Source organism: Antechinus flavipes, chromosome 3 (genome assembly GCF_016432865.1).
Source record: "Antechinus flavipes isolate AdamAnt ecotype Samford, QLD, Australia chromosome 3, AdamAnt_v2, whole genome shotgun sequence".
Taxonomy (NCBI): domain Eukaryota; kingdom Metazoa; phylum Chordata; class Mammalia; order Dasyuromorphia; family Dasyuridae; genus Antechinus; species Antechinus flavipes.
Genome location: NC_067400.1, coordinates 523029516 through 523049132, shown reverse-complemented (window position 1 = coordinate 523049132; position 19617 = coordinate 523029516). Strand labels below are relative to the sequence as shown.

The 19617-nt window shown below is 40.1% G+C and overlaps 1 protein-coding gene across 1 annotated transcript in view; it reads right to left on the bottom strand.

Annotated features, from left to right (window-relative positions):
• The window catches only part of PDE2A (phosphodiesterase 2A), a 179123-nt gene that overhangs the window by 56588 nt on the left and 102918 nt on the right, over positions 1-19617 (bottom strand). Inside the window, exons 3-4 of the mRNA XM_051987182.1 lie at positions 19327-19416; positions 12459-12547 (exon numbers count right to left, since the gene is read on the bottom strand). Coding sequence (XP_051843142.1) covers positions 12459-12547; positions 19327-19416 — 179 coding nt within the window. The remainder of the gene's footprint in view (positions 1-12458; positions 12548-19326; positions 19417-19617) is intronic.

Genomic DNA, 19617 nt, shown 5'->3' with positions numbered 1-19617 from the left:
ACTCTTTGCCTTTTTTTTTTTCCAACCTCACGGACTGTCTGACAAAACTACAAAGCCCTTCTCAGAATCATGTTTTTAAATGCATAAAAATAAAATACACAGAATACAAAGAAACCAATTAGATTGAAGGACAGTTAGAAAACATTTTTAAACAATCAAGTATAAACATGTCTTCACCTACTTTGCTAAGTACACACCGGCCCCCCACAGTTCTATCTCCCTCACTGAATCCCACTAAAACCTCCCAAACCTCTAATTATTCCTTTTCCTACTCTTCTTCCTTCTTCTCTTTCCTTCTCTTAGGTGCAGGGCTCACTTCCAGGTTCACTTCTCTCCTCCCTCTATAACTTCTCCATAAGTGTTCTCTCAGTCACCCTCCTATCTTCCATCTTCATTTGAAATCCCAACCTTGAGCTCCAATTCAGAGAAAAGAATTGAAACAGTTCTTAGAATACAGAATATCACATCATCAATTTCAAAGATTTTTAACTCGGGGTTCCCAGGATAGATTTCAGCAAATCCATAAACTTGAATTGGAAAAAATAAATCTTTATCTTCACTGAAATTCTAACTGAAATATAGCATTTCCTTCAAGTATTTAATTTTTTTTTCTGAGAAGGAGGCCACAGACTTCACCAGACTGCCAAAAGAAGCCACAACACCAAAAAAAAGGATTAAGAACCCCTGGTCTAATCCAAACTTGTCCTTTGAAAGGAAGAAAATGATTCAGGGAAGGAAAGGGAAGAGTCTTGCCCAAGTTCTCAGGGATAATTCCATCCTGAGCCTCTCTCTACAAGCTCTGCATTTGCATCTCCCATTCCCTTTTTTCCAGTCGTCTCTCTGCAAAGAGCTCATACTTGTTCCTTCTCTTGTCTAAACCGGGCTCTGCCACCCACTTCTGGCCCCCAGATGGTCTCTGGGTCCTCCTTCTCAACATCCTTCTCCCAGTCTCATCTCTCCTTGCTCCCCTGAACACCCCAGTGCCAGCTGTCCCAGGGAGTGGGTTGGTCAATGATTCATGTCTCTAGAGGTCTCTTCTCAGCCCAGAACGGCCAGAGTCTGCTCAGCCAAAGACAGAGACAGATGCAAGCGACAAAAGAGAGAGAGCACACGTCTTTGGTGAGAGTTCCCAGCCTTTAGCAACTATTTGTTTTAGTGGGTGGAAGAGAATAGGGGAGGGAACAGTTCAAGCTTCTGTGGAGAATGACCATCCCCTCACTAACCTGGCATTGTTCTTGATGAGCTCCCATCCATTCCCCTCAGTGAATGACTGCATCATCTTCACTAATGCCCTGATATCCTGAGCCTATACTCAGCCTGCACCCTCCAAGTTCCTTCCTCATCCTCCTCCCTGAGCTCCCATCACCTTTGCGGTGCCCCTCACTGTTACTATCCCTAAGTTACTATCCCCGTAACTCATCCAAGGTATTTAGACACTGGGCACATCATCAGTGGAAATAAATATGAATATCCTAGAAATCTAAAGCCTGGATATTCTTAAGAACTCCCTGTCTCACCAAAGAATAAACAAAAAGAAACAGACTTTAACTACAGCAGAAAAGGAATGAGATTCCACTCCAGTGAAGGATTTCACAATGTTTATCCTAAGAAGACCCCTGAAGGGGTAAATGAGGGCTTATTTAAAGCTATGCCTTTGAAATGGAGGTGGACCCTTTTTTCAAGTTGGGGATTTTCATGTTCTAAAAGTTCAAAATGAGTCATTAGGGTAAAAGAGAGACAGGAAAAGCTATCTCTCTTCTGGCTGTATGAAAATGGCCATAGCATCCAGAAGTAAAGAAGAAAGAGTTCGGCTGTCCTCTGCCCTGGGTCAGGCCTGGGACCTCACCACATTGACAAACTGCAGGCAGGGCAGAGAGAACCAGGAGAGGAATATGAGCTCATTTGTCAGATATAGGGGAGTCATCTGGGTTGGATTAGACAGATGCCAAGGTCCTTTCTAACTCCAAATGTTGGGATGCTGTGAGGAACAGGAACCAGGTCATAAAAAGATGCATGGAAAGAACTGGGGATATTTAGCCTAAAGAAGGAAATATGGTGGGGGGAAGGTCGCAATGGTGATGGCTCTCTGTGCATCTTCAGGGCTAGCTAACTGAAGATTTATTTGACTTTACCCCAGAGGGCAGCCCAAGGAACAGAGATGGAAGGAAAGGAGCTAACAGAGATGGAAGAAAAGGAGATTTCATCTTCTTTGGTATCACAACTATCCAACAACTGGGAATGTCCTTTATGCTTGGGATGCCTTGTTCCATTCAGGATTCCCTTTAGATTCTCTCTCTGATTTCCTTATTTCCTCCCCACACCTACTGTGTTACTTCTCCTGGTGAAAAATTATTTTGTATTTACTTGGAGTAAATTCCCTGATATGTATACATGTGGCTCCCTCCCCTTCCAGCAGAATTTAAGCTCCTGGAGGACAGGTACTGACTTATTTTACCCCCAGAACTTCGTATAGCATGTTTGTTGATTTTAGTTGAATTTGGCTTAGGGTCATAGAGCCAGAGCTGGAAAGGATCTCAGATACCATCTAATCCAATCCCCTCTTTTAAAAATGAGCATGTTGAAGCCCAGGGAAATTAAATAACTTGCCATAGATGCTCAGAGGTCCTTCCCAGTCTGAGATCCCCATGATCCTGGGATGTGAGGAGAAAGTGAGCAAAATCCCAGAGAATCACATCTCTCTCTCAGAGTAAGGGCTCTCACAGGGCAAGGGTCATTTCTCCTCCCTAGATCTAGGAATCTCCAAGGAAAGGGCCTTATTCTCCTGTGAGCTGGGGTCCAGGAAGGAGGCCCATCCTCTGCCCTTCTGCACTTCCCCTGGGCCTTATCTCTCTTTATGGCCCTGCACCACTTCACACCTGCCCCTGTTTGTAGGTCATCCAGGGTTTCCTGGAGGAACAGGCCCTGTGCCAATGCACTCATCCTTCTGGCATCTTGCCCAGCCACAGTAGCCTCCAGGGCTGGTCCTTGAACCAGGGCTTATAACATCCCTTCTTTTCCCTGGTCTTCCCTTCCTCCCACTTATGCCAAAGATGGACTGGCCCGGACACTTCCTCATGCTCTTTGGAGCATCTTGCTCCCTTTCCTTCTTTCTCCTCCTACTTCAATTTTTTCTCCTCTGATTCACTCTATCCAGCCCACATACTCCTTTCAGTCCCTATGACACTTTCAGCTTCACCAAACATTTGTGTATTTTTTTCTCCCTGAGCACTTGCTAGGTATGGGCTCTTCAGCCAAGTCCTATCGATTCTACTTCCTTACCATTTCTGGCATCCTTCCCCCTTCTCTCTTACTCCCTTAGAGCCATTTTAGGCCATGCATAGAATCATCTCTCACCTGGACTCCAATTTTTTCCTCTCTCTCATCTCTCTCATATAATTCCTGTTCATTAACCTTTAGGAATTCCCTATTACCTACAGGATAATGACAAATTCTGATCCTGACACTCAAGGCTTTCATGGTCTGGCCCCAACCAACTTTTCCAGGCTCAACTTTACTCCTATCCATCCATCAATCCATCCATCCTCCATCCATCCATCCATCCATCCATCCTCCATCCATCCATCCATCCTCCATTCTGTGTTCTAGTCTGAACTGTCCACTCTTCTGATTTCATCCTGCTTTCTTCATTCCCTAGTCATTTTTTCTGGGATGTCTTCTCTCCAAATTTATACCTTTGAAGATCTTCCTCCTTCTATCAAGCTCAGCTTAGACACTCTGCCCTCCAGGAAAGCTTCTTATCCTCTCCCACACAACCCTCCTCTCCAATTGAAAGGAATCTCTGCTCCTAGAATTTTTCACAGGGCACTTTATCTGATACCTTTTGTCATAGTTATTTGTACAGCACATCCTGTCCTTTCCACTGGGATTAGAAGCTCCTAGAAGGCAGGTTCAATCCCATTTTTCATCGTTGCATCCACTCTTGTGAAGATATACAGCACCCTATATCTAACAGACACTTTGTAGATATGTAAATTCTTCCCCATTGTTTAAGGAAAGCATTATGATACTGTATTCAGAGGATCTGGGTTCAAATTCTGTAGTTAGACATTAATAGAGACAGTGAAGTAAAAGCTGAGAGAATATGAGGCAGACTTGGGAGTCAATATGTGCTCAGAAACTTACCAGCTGGTTGAGCCTGGGCAAGTCATTTAATTTTTGTTTGCCTCAATTTGTAAAATTAGGATAGTAATAGCACCTACCTTATAGCATTCCTGTGAGGATTAAATAAGGTAACATTTGTAAAACTGCTTAGCACAGTGGCTGGCACACAGTAGGAATTTAATAAATGCTTATTTCCTTTTCTTCCCATTTCTCTTATTATATATGTGATTTTAGACAAGTTCTTTGGCTTTCCTATCCTTACATTAGATCTATGATCCTAAATATCTGCTCCAGACTCAGATAAGAGGAAGATGCTACAGCCCTGGCAGTCAGGTAGGAACACAGTCTATTCCCTGAATCTTGTCCTGCTAATATCCTGCTCCTTCTACATCTCCTCTTGTTGAAAGCTTTCCTTCCCTTTGAGATCCAGTTCAGATACTACTCTCTTGATGGATCCTTGTGTAACAGAAACAAAATGGTGGCCATGGAGTCAAGAGTGTTCAAATCCTCAGTTCCCTCTTCTCTAAAATGGGAACAAAAATATTCACAATAATTATCCCACATAGGGTTATTATTAAGTATGTACCTTCAAGATCTATAGAAATGTATGTTATTATTATCATCATCCCCTTTCCTGGACAGTGACTCCTCCCTCCCCAGCCTTTTATCCCTGGTTATGACCCTTTCTCTTGACATATCTCATTGTCTTTCACTGGCACTGGGGATATATATCTCAGCAAACCTCCTATGCTAAAAGCTTCCTGAGGGTAGAGCTCTGCCCTTCTCTATGTCTGTAGATCTTCATTTCTGAGCACAATTCCCACCACATATCAGGGGCTGATCAAGTGAGTGCAGACCCCCATATGCATTTGTTTGGGGGGGAGTAGCTAGGAGGGTATCTCGGTGAGGTGAGGTCCATTCCACTGAGGGGAAATCATCCCATCTGAACCCAGACCTGTACCATGTACCACAGAAAAGGTGAAACAGTCCCTCTCCTAAGGGAGATCACTATGGATAGGGAAGGAAGGAAATAAGCATTTATGTAGCACTTATTATGTCCAGGGCACTGTACTCAGCACTTTACAAATATTATCTCTTTTGATCTTTACAACAAGTCTGTTATTACAAATGGTTTTACAATTAAAGAAAGTGACATAAACAATGGTTAAGTGGCTCATCCATGGTCACCTGTAAGTATCTGAGATATCACCTGCCTCAGGTTAGGAAACCAAAACTCATAGTGAAACTTGCCCAAAAGAGGGCTGGCTTGGGAGCCAGGGGACAGAACACCAAAAGGTGGCTCCCACACCAAGCTCAAAGCAATTATTTTGCTGAGATAGCTTTTGGACTAAGTGTTTTTTGTACTTCTGTTTCTGTTTATGGTTCCTGCAAATCCTGTCCATCATGTGCCTTTTTAATACAGTAAAATAAAAACTCTCCCATCCTACAGATGCTTTGGGTACCATCAGTACTTGTATCAGAGCTGAGTCCCTCTCTTCTACTTCTCATTACTCACATTTCATGACAAACCAAATGTAAGTGATGTTTAAATGGGACAATGAGTCAAAGGGAGAAAGGGACATTCTTAGCATCATCCCCCAGGAGTGAACCTGGTCCATGTGAACCCGGAGTCTTGGAAGGGAAGGAAGCTCTGTCACCACAATAATGGTTACTGTGGGTAGGGAAAGCATTCCCAGACTAATCTCTCGGGGATTCTCTTTGGGAAACTGAAGGCATTCTTGAGCCTAGTCAATGGGACATTTTTAGTTCACGTACTGATTCTGCTTCTGGTTTGAATTCTGATCCTGAGCCTGACACTAGCTGTGGTACTTAAAACAAGTCATGAGACCCGAGTCTCACTTTTCCATTTATAAATTGATAGAGTTAAAATAAATGTTCTCTAAGATCCCTCACCACTTTGATGTTCAATGATTCTAAGATTCTTATATTCTATGATCCAGCTCCAAAGCATTTTTTTCTAAGAGGCTTTGCCTGATCTCTCCAGCTAAACACAATCAATTTCTCCTCTGTCTGTCTATCTCTGTCTCTCTTTTTCTGTCTCTTCTCTCTTTGTTTTTCTTTCTTTCCCTCTCCCTCTCCCTGCCCCGCCTCTCTCATCCTCTCTCTTTCCCCTCTCTTTGTGTTGTTCTCTCTCTCATATACTTGCAACCCTATCTCTTTATTAAAATCATTTGTGTCTATGTCTTATCATTCCTATCAGATGAATCTTATGAGCTAGGGAACAAGTTGTATCTAATGTTTGTACTTCCAGGGCCTGGGGCTTGGAGAAGATAACTGACATTCATATAGCATTCAATAATGTTTGCAAATCACATTTAGTCACCTGAGCCCCAGAAAAATACTCTGAGGAAAATAACACCAATGAATCTGTAACATTTCCATTTTACAGATGAGAGAACTGAGGATCAGAAAGATTTGCATGGAGTCATACAGCCATTAAGCGTCAAAAGGTAGAATCTTCCTTACTTCAGCTGCAACATGATCTATCTATTGCTGCATAATACTTCTAGTTATCAACATATTCTTAATAAACATTGTAAATTTAATTCTGAAATTAAACAGTTCTGGTATTCTAATTAGCTTAGAGCGTGACAGAAAGCATCAGGGTTGTCAATTTTCTAACCCCTAACAGGATTCTCAATGAGAGATAAAGAAGGTTTGAATTCAGATGGGAACTGCATTCTCTAATTCTAACATAGTAAGATTATAACATTTGGAGTCACGAGGTGAAACAGTGGCGCGAAAGCACTGATCCTGGAGTAAGGAGGACCTGAGTTCAAACTTTACCTCAGACAATTGACACTAGCTATGTGACCCTGGGCAAGTCCCCTATCCCCTGATTCTTTTGCCATCCATCTCCCCTTCCAAAATAATCATAATATCCAAGGAGTCTACCATTCTGTGATTCCAGCATTCTCCAAATTTAAAATTCTGTGATTCTAACTTCTAAGATTCTGTGCCATTATGATGCTAACATGAAAAATTCTAACATCAGCATTCTGTGATTCTATGATTTTAACATTATCACATTTTCAAATTCCATGATGCCAACATTCTGTGATTTTCACATTCTATAATTCTAAAGGTCTAATGTGATTCTAAAATTCAATGACAAAGCAGAGGAAGCAGCATCTCAGAGGGAAAGGGTAATGATTAAAAACTTTTCAACTCCTACGAGAAACAGAAAAACACACAAGCTGGTGCCTCCTCCCACCTTCCATTCTCTTTCTCTGTATTACTGAATTCTAAGAAGAGATGTTCCTTTTCCTCCTACCTCCTCCTTTCACCAGCAAATATTGGTTAAATACCTACTGTGCACCAGGCTTGGGTTTGAGGAAGCAAGAGTAGAGCTGAATTTTAGGGAGACAGTTCTGAGGCTGGGTGCCCCCACATGGGGCATCATCTTCCCTAATAAAAATCTAACATGGTACCCAGTGCCCAAGAGTGTTTATTGGTTTCTCTTTAAAGGTTTAATTAAACTCCCATGGTCATTAGCTCCATGTTAGCTAATGGAATCTGAGAAGAGACAGGTACTTATGCTTTCTTTTAAAAGTAAATGGAAAAATGGAGAATCAGGTGAATGGAAATGGAGAAGATCCTCTGGATTTTACTCAATGACTTACAGGAAGAGGAATTAAAATGCTAGCTAACTAATGATTACTAAGGCCAAAGGTAGGAAGCCTGGATTCACATTCTGCTTAGGATTCTTCTCTAAGAGTTTTGTGCTGATCTAACATCATAGCCTATTTCTAACTTTCTGTGATTCTAACTTTCCACATTTTTTGCAATTCTAACATCCTAAGACTTCACTATTCTGAAATGTTAGTGATTTGTTGATTTTAAGTATTCAACATTATGTGATTTTAGCCTATATTATCTAACTTCCTAAGATCCTAACATGCTATGCTCACAACTTAACTTGTATTCTAATATTCTGCAATTCCAACTTTCTACTATTCAAAACTTCTGTGATTCTAACTTGCAGCTGTCATATTTGTAGATTCAAATAATTTAAGATAAGAATAGTATCTTATAAAAAAGTAGAAAGGGCCTACAATATATAGTTTACAAGAAACACATTTAAAGCAGAGTGATACATTTAGAGTAAAGGTAAAAGGCTGGAGCAGAATCTGTTATGCTTCAGGTGAAGTAAAGCATGGGTAAGGTCTCAAAAGCAGGAATAGCAATCCTGATCTCGGTTCAAGCAAAAGCAAAAATAGATCTAATTGAAATAGATAAGGAAGGAAAGTAAAACTTGCTAAAGGGCGCCATAGATAATGAAATATTATCACTATTAAATATATATACATCAAGTGGTATAGCATCTAAATTCCTAAATTAAGAGAGCTGCAAGAAGAAATAGACAGCAAAACTATATTAGTAGTGGATGTCAACTTTGCTCTCTCAGAACTAGATAAATCAAACCACAAAATAAATAAGAAAGAAGTTAATGAGATAAATAGAATTTTAGAAAAGTTAGGTATGATAGAACTTTGGAAAAAATTGAATAGAGACAGAAAGGAGTACACTTTTTTTTCTTGGCAGTTCATAGAACCTATATAAAAATTGACTATATATTAGGGCATAAAGACCTCAAAATCAAATGCAGATATAGAAAATGCATTTTTCAGATCATGATACAATAAAAATTATATGAAATAAAAGGCTAGAGGAAAATAGACCAAAAATTAATTGGAAATCAAATAATCTTATTCTAAAGAATGAATGACAGAAACAATAAATCATAGACACAATAATTTCATCCAAGAGAATGACAATAATGAGACAACACACCAAAATTTGTGGGATGTAGCCAAAGCAATTATTAGGGGAAATTTTATATCTCTAGATACTTACTTGCATAACAGAGAAAGAAAAGATCAATGAACTGGGCTTGCAACTAAAAAAGCTAGAAAAAGAACACATTAAAAACCTCCAATTAAATACCAAATTAGAAATTCTGAAAATAAAAGGGGAGATCAATGAAATTGAAAGTAAGAAAACTATTGAATTAATAAATAAAACTAAATGTTGGTTTTATGAAAAAAACAATAAAATAGATAAACTTGTAGTTAATTTGATTAGAAAAAGGAAAGAGGAAAAACAAATTGTTAGTCTAAAAAATGAAAAGGGAGAACTTTGCACCAATGAAGAGAAAATTAGAGCAATAACTGAAGTTATTTTGCCCAACTATATGTCAATAAATTTGATAATCTAAGTGAAATGGAGGAATACCTAAAAAATATAGATTGTCCAGATTAATACAAGAGGAAATAAATTATTTAAATAGTCCCATTTTAGAAAAAGAAAAAGAATAAGCTATTAATTGACTCCCTAAGAAAAAATCTCTAGGGCCAGATGGATTTATATGTGAATTCTACCAAACATTTAAAGAACAATCAATTCTAATATTATATAAACTATTTGAAAAAATAGGGCAAGAAGAAGTCCTACCTACCAAACACCAGATATAGTGCCAATATCTAAACCAGGTAGGATGAAAAGAGAAAGAAAATTATAAGCTAATTTCTCTAATGATTATTGTTGCAAAAATTTTCAATAAAATATTAGCAAAGAGATTACAGAAAGTCATCGCCAGGATAATACACTATGATAAAGTGGTATTTATACCAGGAATGCAGGGCTGGTCCAATATTAGGAAAACTATTAGCATAATTGACTATTCAATAATCAAACTAATAAAATATGATTATCTCAATGTATGCAAAAAAAGCATTTTTTAAAATTCAACACCCATTCCTATTAAAAACACTAGAGAGTATAGGAATAAATGGAGTTTCCCTTAAAATAATCAGTAGCATTTATCTAAAACCACCATCAAACATCATATGTAATGGGGACAAACTAGAACCATTCCCAATAAGATCAGGGGTGAAACAAGGTTGCCCACTATCACCACTACTATTCAATATTGTATTAGAAATGTTAGCTTTGGCAGTAAGAGAAGAAAAGGAGATTAAAGGAATTAGAGTAGGTAATGAGGACACCAAATTATCACTCTTTGCAGAAGATATGATGGTATACTTAGGGAACATAGAGAATCAACTTGAAAACTCCCCAAAACAACAACTTTAGCAGAATGCAGGATACAAAATAAATCCACATAAATCATCAGCATTTTATATATTACCAACAAAGTCCAGCAGCAAGAGAAAAGAAGAGAAATTCCATTTAAAATAATTGTAGATAATATAAAATATTTGGGAATCTATCTGCCAAGGCAAAGTCATGAACTATATAAACACAACTACAAAACACTTTTCATGCAAACAAAGTCCCATTAATCAACTGAAAAAATATCAAGTGCTCATGGATAGGATGAACAAATATAATAAAAATGATAATACTGCCTAAATTAATCTATTGATTCAATACCATACCAATCAAATTCCCAAGAAATTATTTTACAGATCTTGAAAAAATAATAACAAAGTTCATCTGGAAGAAAAAAAGATCAAGAATTTCAAGGGAATTAATGAAAAAAATGCAATTGAAGGTAGCCTAGCTGTGCCAGATCTAAAACTATATTACAAATCAGTGATCATCAAAACCATTTGGTATTGGTTAAGAAATAGAGTAGTAAATCAGTAGAATAGGTTAGGTTCACAGGACAAAATAGTCAATGATTATAGTAATCTAGTGCTTGACAAACCCAAAGGCCCCAGGTTTGGGAATAAAAACTCAATATTTGATAAAAACTGTAGGAAAAATTGGAAACTAGTATGGCAAAAACTAGGCACTGACTCACATCTAACATCTTATCCCAAGATAAGGCCACAATGGGTTCATGATTTAGACAGAAAGAGTGATATTTTAAGCAAATTGGTAGAACAAAATATAGTTTATCTCTTAGATCTGTGGAGAAGGGAGGAATTTGTGATCAAAGAAGAACTGGAGATCATTACTGAACACCAAATAGATAATTTTGATTATATTAAATTTAAAAGTTTTTGTACAAAAAAAAAACTAATGCAGACAAGATCAGAAGGGAAAAAATAAATTGGAAAAACATTTTTATATTCAAGGATTCTGATAAAGGCTTCATTTCTAAAATACATAGAGAAATGATTCAAATATATAAGAATTCAAGCCATCCTCCAACTGATATATGGTCACAGAATATGAACAATTTTCAGATGAAAAAATCAAAACCATCTCTAGTTATATGAAAAGGTGCTCTGAGTCACTATTAATCAGAGAAATGCAAATTAAGACAACTCTAAGATACTACTACATTCCTCTCAGATTGGCTAAGGTGACAGGAAAAGATAATGATAAATGTTGGAGGGAATTGGGAAAACTGGGACACTAATACATTGTTGGTGGAGTTGTGAATGGGTCCAGCAATTCTGGAGAGCAATTCGGAACTATGCCCAAAGAGTTATCAAACTGTGCATGTTCTTTGATCTAGCAGTGTCTCTACTGGGTTTATCTTTATATATCTGTAAGGAGGGAAAGGGACCTACATGTGCAAGAATGTTGTAGCCCTTTTTGTAGTAGCAAGAAAGTGGAAACTGAATGGATGCCCATCAGTTGGAGATTGGCTGAACAAGTTATAGTATATGAATGTTATGAAATATTATTTTTCTATAAGAAGGATCAGCAGGATGATTTCGGACAGACCTGGAGAGATTCACATGAACTGATGTTAAGTGAAATGAGCAGGACCAGGAGATCATTGTACATGGCAACAAGAGGATTATACGATGATCAATTCTGATGGACATGACTCTTTGCAACAATGAAATGATTCAGACCAGTTCCAATAATCTTGTGATGATGACAGCCATCTATACCTAGAGAGAGGACTATGGGAACTGAAAGTGGATCACACCATAGCATTTTCATTTCTTTTGTTGTTGATTGCTTGATTTTTATTTTCTTTTTCATTTTTCTTCCTTTTTGATCAGATTTTTCTTGTACAGCAAGATAACTGTATAAATATGTATGTCTATATTCAATTTACATATTTTTTTACCATGTTTAACATATATTGGGTTACTTGCCATCTAGGGAAGGGAGTGGGGAAAAGGGGAGAAATTGGAAGCTAAGGTTTTGTAAGAGTCAATGTTGAAAAACTAGCCCTGGGTATGTTTTGAAAATAAAAAGCTTCAATTAAAAAATAAAACTAATTTGTACCTCAAAAAAAGTAGGGAGGAGACTGAGAATAGATGAGGACTTACAAAAGTCTTCTGTACTTCACTATGAAGGTAGTCAATTAATGACAAGTGCCAACCTCTCCCATAGAATAGATGACTCTGTCTAGTTGTGGAAACCCAGAGAATGAGACTCACCGGACTTTCCCCTCCTGGGGCAGATCATGTGGGGGATCTGCACATACTAGCCGGGATTCTCCATCAAGCAGGTAAGTGTAGACGATTTCCTAGAGCAGAAAGAGTCTTGTGAGATTGGTAAATAGCAGCCTTTTCCAGCCTTCCATCCAGCTTGTATCCCCAGGACATTTTTTCTTTTTTATTATTTTTATTTTCCTCAGTTACATGTAAAACAACATTTTTTTTGTTTATACATGTACATTCATTTTTAAAATATATTTCCATATGAATCATATTAGGAGAGAAAAATCTCAACAAAAGGGAAAAACTATAAGAAAAATAAAACAGAAGGAAAAAAGTGAACATAGCAAGTGTTGATTTATAGTCAGTCTCCATAGTTCTGTCTTTGAATGTAAATGGTGTTTTCTATCCAAAGTTTATTAGAATAACCTTGGATCACTGAATTGCTGAGAACCAAGTCTATCATAGTTGATCATTGCACAATCTTATTGTTGCTGTGTATAGTGTTTTTCTGGTTCTGCTTGTTTCACTCACCATCAGTTCATGTAAAGTTCTACAGGCCTTTCTAAATCAGCTTGTTTATCACTTTTTTATAGAAAAATAATATTCCATTACTTTTATATACCATAATTTATTCATCCATTCCCTAATTGATGGGCATCTACTCATTTTTCTTTTTTTTTGCCACCACAAAAAGGGCTGCTACAAATATTTTTGCACATGTGGATCTATTTTCCTATTTTGTGATTTCTTTGGATATAGACCCAGTATCCCAGTGGCACTGCTGGATCAAAATGCACGATAGCCAGGGCATTCTTTTTTTCATTACATTTCTAATTCATTATTTTTGATGCTATTTAAACCATTACTCTATTTGATTTCTTCCCTCATGCAAGTAGGAAGCTTTTGGCTGGGTCTTATGCATATATTGGCATGTGGAAAAAGCTCAGAGCTGGTTTTGTATATTGGGGAATCATCCACGTAAAGATGACAACTGAATCCACTGGAACTGAGCATTCATAGTAGAGAAAAAGGGACCCAAATGGAAAATGCCATCAGCATCCAGAGGGAACCACAGAGACTGAGTGTGGATCGAAGCATAGTATTTTCACCTTTTTTTTTTTTTGCTTTTTTCTTTCTTGTGTTTTTTTCCCCTTTTGGTCTGATTTTTCTTGGACAACATGACAAATATGGAAAAATGTTTAAAAGAATTGCACATATTTAACCTATGTCAGATTGCTTGGTTGTTATCTTAGAGAGACAACAAGGTAAGAGGTAAGAGAGGGAGGGAAAAAAATTGGAATTCAAAATCTTACAAAAGTGAATGTTGAGAACTATATTTACATGTATATGGAAAAATAAAATACGATTGAACATTTTAAAAGGAAAAAGAAAAAGGGTTCAAGAAGAAATTTAGAGGATGCCCACACTTCCTGGTTGGGAGACATGATCCTTGAGCAAAGGAAACTGAGAAGAAATGGTCATCACACTTATAGAAAAACAGAGTACTGTCATAGAAACCAAAGGTTTTTGTATTTTATATTAGAGATAATTGGGAGCTACCTGCTTAGAAAGTAGGGGAGTGACATAGTTAGAGCCGAGTTTCAGGAATATGGTTTTGTGTGTTATACGGGTCGGAAATGGGAGAGACTAGAAGGTAATCTCTATGCCATTTAGGAGGCTATTACATAGAGGAGAAAGTATCTAGGAAACAAGAGTGTCCAGGAGAAGCGAGTGGTAAATGATGCCAGAAAGGTTTCATAAAATGAGGACTGAGAAAAGGCCACTGAATTGAAGAGTTAGGAAATCATCAGTAACCATGGAGAGAGCAATTTATTTGTGTTCGGGTAGGATTAAAAACCAGATTACAACGAACTGAGAAGTGAATGGGAAAAAAATGTGGAATGTTTCAGGAATTCATGGGTCATCTTTCTGTAGGGAACTTTGACAATCTTCAAGATCCCCCTCTGTTCTAAAGTCTGTGATCTTATGTCCAAGACAAATTGTGGCACCCCAGGAAGCCTTCTCTCTCATCCTCCCCTAGCTTAGCCTAATATCTCTCTCTGTGTCTCTGTTTTTCCTCCTCTTCTTCTCTCTCTCCCCCCTCTCTGTTTCTTTCTCTCTCTGTCTCTCTCATTCTGTTTGTGTCTCTCCCCCACTCTGTTTCTCTCTCTTCTCCTGTGTTTATCTGTTTCTCTTTCCCTCTCTCTCTCTCTCCTCTTTCCCTTCCTTCTTCCCTTTCTCTCTTTCTTTCTCCTCTTTCCCTTCCTCCTTCCCTTTCTCCCTCTCTCCCTCTCTCTCTTTCTCTCTCTCTTCTCTCTCTCTCTCTCTCTTTCCCCCTCTCTCTCCTTCTCTCTGTCTCTCTCTCTCCCCCTCTCTCTCTGTCTCTCTTTCTCTCTGTCTCTGTCTCTGTCTCTCTCTCTCTGTATCTCTATCTGTCTCTCTTTCCCCTCCCCCCTCCTCCCTCTTTCCCTCTCTCTCTCTTTCTTTCTTCTCTTTCTCCCTTCTTCCTTTCCCTTTCCCGAGTTTCCTCCATTCTTAAGCTGCTTCTTAATTTCCCTGGCTTCCTTCAAGCCTCAGCCCACATCTTCTACAAAAAGCCTTTCCAACCCTGCCGCCCCCCGCACTAGTCTTCCCTCTGCTATTACTGCCCCTTTACACTCCTATATGTACAATATTATTTCCATATTGCCCGCCCCATTAGAATGTACATTCCTTGAAGGTAGGCATTTTGGGGTACCTCTCTTTGTTATCTTCGGCATTGAGAGGTCTGACGCATAGTAATTTTCCCCCCCAGAGATTGATTGACTGGTTGGATAACTGAAAGGGCTCTTGGACAGGGAATTAAAAGACCTGGCTTTGTTCTCAGCTCCGCCACTTGCTAGCTGTGTCACCTCGGGCACTTTCCTGCTTTGGGCCATATGAAATAATAAAATGTAAAATGGGAATAATATATTTGTTCTCCCTAGAGGATCATTATGATAAAAATGCCTCGTCAATCTCCAAAAGCGACTGAAATGCCCCCGCCGATCGCCTGCTTCGGGACATTTCTTCATCTTTCTGCCTGTTTTCCTCCTTCCCTCCAATCCTTCCTTCCTCCCTCCTTCAGATTCTGCTCCCCCTTCCCCCCCACCCAACGCCCCCCGCTGGGTTAAAATTAGCCACATTTAGAGGAAGCTGTTTCATATGCATCAGCGAAGTCTGCATTCACAGGGAGGTTTGGGGACAATGCTTACTGATGAGGGCAGGTGCCAGGCTCCCAGCTCCTCTCCCCTCCCATCTATACCAACCAAAGGGGCCAGTTCTCCCCTCCCTTCTCCCTTATTGTCCTTCCTTTGGGAGCCTCATAACTCAGACCGTGGCAAGGGGGCTACAGTGTGGCTCAGGGATAGGGGCAGGTAGCCTACCCTGAGCCCCCAAACCCAGTAAGTCAGGAACTCTTCATACTCCCCCTAAACTTGCCCTTTCTCCCCATTTCCTGATTTCTCACACTGCCATGCTCCAGGCAACCAGAGCCTAGGATTTGAGACCTTAACAATCATCCCCAAATGCCTATTGCACAGGTGACCTTAGGCAAGCCACTTAATTCCTCACCTGTACAATGAGGGGATGGGACGTGGTGGTCTTCTAGGTCTGTGGTTTCTGATCTAATCCAACACCCATTTTACAGATGGGGAAAGTGAAAGATTTGCTCTAAATTATAGGGATACAACGTATTAAAATCAAGCCATCTCTCCTTCATAGCTCAGGACCAGTCAGTTGTCAGGTCCTATTGATTCTCCTTCTATACTTTCAAATCCATCCATGACAAAGAGGAGAAAGCACCAGATTAAAAGTCATAGAACAGTGACACAGGCCCTCATTAATTCTTACCTGGACTACTATAATAACCTAACCAGTTTCCCTGCTTGCAGTCCTCTCTGACCCATATCCTCCACAGGCTAATCAAGCAAGTTTCCTAATTCGCTGCTCTGACTTTGTCACTCCCCTGCTCAAAAACCTTTAATGGCTCACACTGATCATCAAAAACCTTTTCCTGGCATTCAGGTCCTTCCATGGTCTAGCCTAATGAGAACTTTCTAGTCTTAAATGATGCTATTTACTTTCATGTACTTCTAATTCAGCCAAATTCAACGATTTGTTGCTTCTCATTCTCATTCTATGTCTTTGATACAATTTCTGTACCTGGAAAGGATCCGCCACTCTCCTTCCTGATCCTACCTCCCTTCTCTTCCACCTTCTAAGCTCTTTGGGGGCAGGGGACATGTTTTGTATTCCCAAAACTGACCTCTCCACACTTGTGCTCAGCATATAGAAGATACTTGTAAAATGCTTAGTGATTGATCCAAGGTCCAGATCAGGCGTCACCTCCTCCCTGAAGCCTTCCTCGAGGAGCTCTCCTTCTCCAAACATCTCCTGTGTACCCTCTGCCTTTCTCTTGCCTTTATCTCATGCTTCCTTGTAATATAATTATTTGTGTACACAGTCCCAGTGCCTCAGCCCCATCATGTTGCAAGTTCCTTGAGAACTTGCCCCGGTGGTATGTATCTGTACTTATTTCCAGGACCAGACAGAGAGAAGGTGTTTAATAAGTGACTGCTGAATGATGAATCGCAATGAATTGAAAAAATGAATGAAGTGATTCGCTGAATGGAGCAAGCAAATGAATAAGCTCAGGCTGCAAATTGTCACACACATAGACAATTACACACACACACACACACACACACACACACTTTCTATGGTAAGTTCTCTCTGAAGATTCTCTCCCACTCTGGACTCAGTTTCCCAATCTAGTAACAACACATAATCAGGCATAAATGAAACTGGCACAAGGACTTCTCAGGTACTTAGCAGAAGGAATTCTTCTTCCTATGTGTTACACCAGATGGCCTGTGAGATCCCTCCCAATTCTGACGCTGATCCCATATTTACATTGTTCCAGCCCTGGGGTATTGTGGGGAAAAGTGCTTTGTAAGCCTTGTGTCAGTCTCACGGTGGGTCCTATTGCTAAAATTATTACATAATATGCCCTCATAGTCCAATCTCACCACTTTTCACATGTGGAAACTGAGACCCAGACAAGAGAAGGGTCTAGCCGAGGCTAGAAGCCAGGACTCCCAGCCAGGACTCCTTCTTCCTGCTTCCCTCCTTCTCTGCGCCCCACCAGATGTGTCACCATCACCAGCCAGATGTCGTCTGATTCCCTTTCCTTTCCAGGACTGGTTTATTTTGGGTGTCGATGAGCCACCTCTTTCTTACTAATTTCACGCTCTACAGTATGGGCTCTAGTTAACCCCATCGGGATGGGCTGCAAACATTTCTGAGTCCTTGGGAGGGAGGCAGCCTCCAGCCTCTTATGGAAGGTCTTTAAGATAGATCACTAGTCCAGACATAGATCACTTGTCCAGGCACTAAATGACTTTTGAATTCTGAGACTCTGGTATTCCGTGAGTTTGGGAAAGGGGAGAATTGAGAATAGGGAAAATCTCGGGTCCTTCTCTGGGCTTCATCTCTGAGGCCCTCTGTGGCCCGGGGGACCCTGATCTGTCTTTGTGTCACACAGAGACAGGGGTCTTCGCCATTCAGACTTTTTGGCATTTACCATTTATTCTGGAATATTAAAATTTTTTTTCTCCCATTCCTCGAACACACACACAGACTGTGTGGCATTTGCCATCTATTCTGGAACATAAAACCCATATTCTCCCATTTCTCCAACACACACACACACACACACACACACACACACACACACACCTGTCTAAAAATTAGGGTGGAGGATAAACTCAGAATCATACAGTCATAAAATGCCCTATAATCATACAGTCATAAAATACTCAGAGGACCTTAAAACATGAAACAGGATGTCGTTATATACAAAACACAGAATGTTAGTCTTAAGAGAAACTGGCTCTTACACTGACTTCAATCTCTTTATTTAACTGGAAAACTGAGACATGAAGAGGGAAAGGAACATGACTAAGGAAAAGCAAGTCAGTGGCAAATCATTGCCCTCTATCTCAGGGTAGGTGAGCGTGCCGGGTGGAATTTGGAGAGGTCAGGTTTTATGGAAAGTGCTGAGCTGGTGGGTGTCAGGAGATCCGGGTTTTAGTGGTAATTATGCCAGGGACTGGTTATGGGGCGTTGGGGCAGTCCCTTCCCCTCCCCGGGCATCACATTCCAGCGCTGTAAAATGAGAGGGGCTTAATGGGCTGTAGAGGACGTTGGCTCTGACAGCTTGTTTATGTTCCCAGGACCCTTCTGTTGCTGACATCCTATGAGGTCTGCTCCACCTCTGCCATCTATATTTTGGGTGTTTTAGGGATCTTTTTGACTCCAAATTTGTAAATGTTATGAATGAAAGGAAAGGGGAGAAAGATGGGTAAAAGGGAACAAAGACAGAACTGATAGAAATACCAAGGAAATGAGGTAGCAGGGTGGGGAATGGGGAAAAAATAAACTTGGCTTCCAGCAACCTCTCAAACAACGAGGGAGGGGGTGATGACTTGTTTTTGCATCCCTGCTGCTTCTGGACAGAACTATACCAAATAGGAACCTGCTTTGGGTTTACACTTGATCAAAAAGGCCCCATCTTTTCCTCTCCCTTCTTTCCATCCCTCACAGCCCAGTTCAAGGCCCCCACTTTGATCTCTCCCTTCTCTGAGATCTCAAAGCTCCTTCTTGGATCAGATTAGGTCTTTTCCCTCTTTTCCTACCTGTCTTTCCCCAGCAGAACCAGGTGCTCTGTCAGGTCAGACCAAGTCATGGATTAACTCCCTAGTATTTCCATCCTTCCTCTGGATCAATGCCCTCTTTGCAGAGTACAAGTAAGTTGTGCAAGGATGGGGAGCAGGAGGACACCTACCACTTTGGGAAGCACGGCAGAAATGGCTTCTTTGATGACATCGTGAAGACTGGAGACATCAATGACAGAGCCCAAACTCAGCAGGGCTTCCTAAAAGAGAAGAGAGGGCAAGAGATATCACTGCAAGGACAGGGCTATAAGCAGAGAACTAAGGAACCTTTAAATCCAGAAACCAGCTCTGGCACCCCTGGAAGTCTTCCTGTCTGGTTCCCACCACTTCCCCCCTCCAGAATAAAACAAGACCTCCTTTCTATAGACTCTCCAATAGCAGCTCAGCCATGCAGCCTTCCA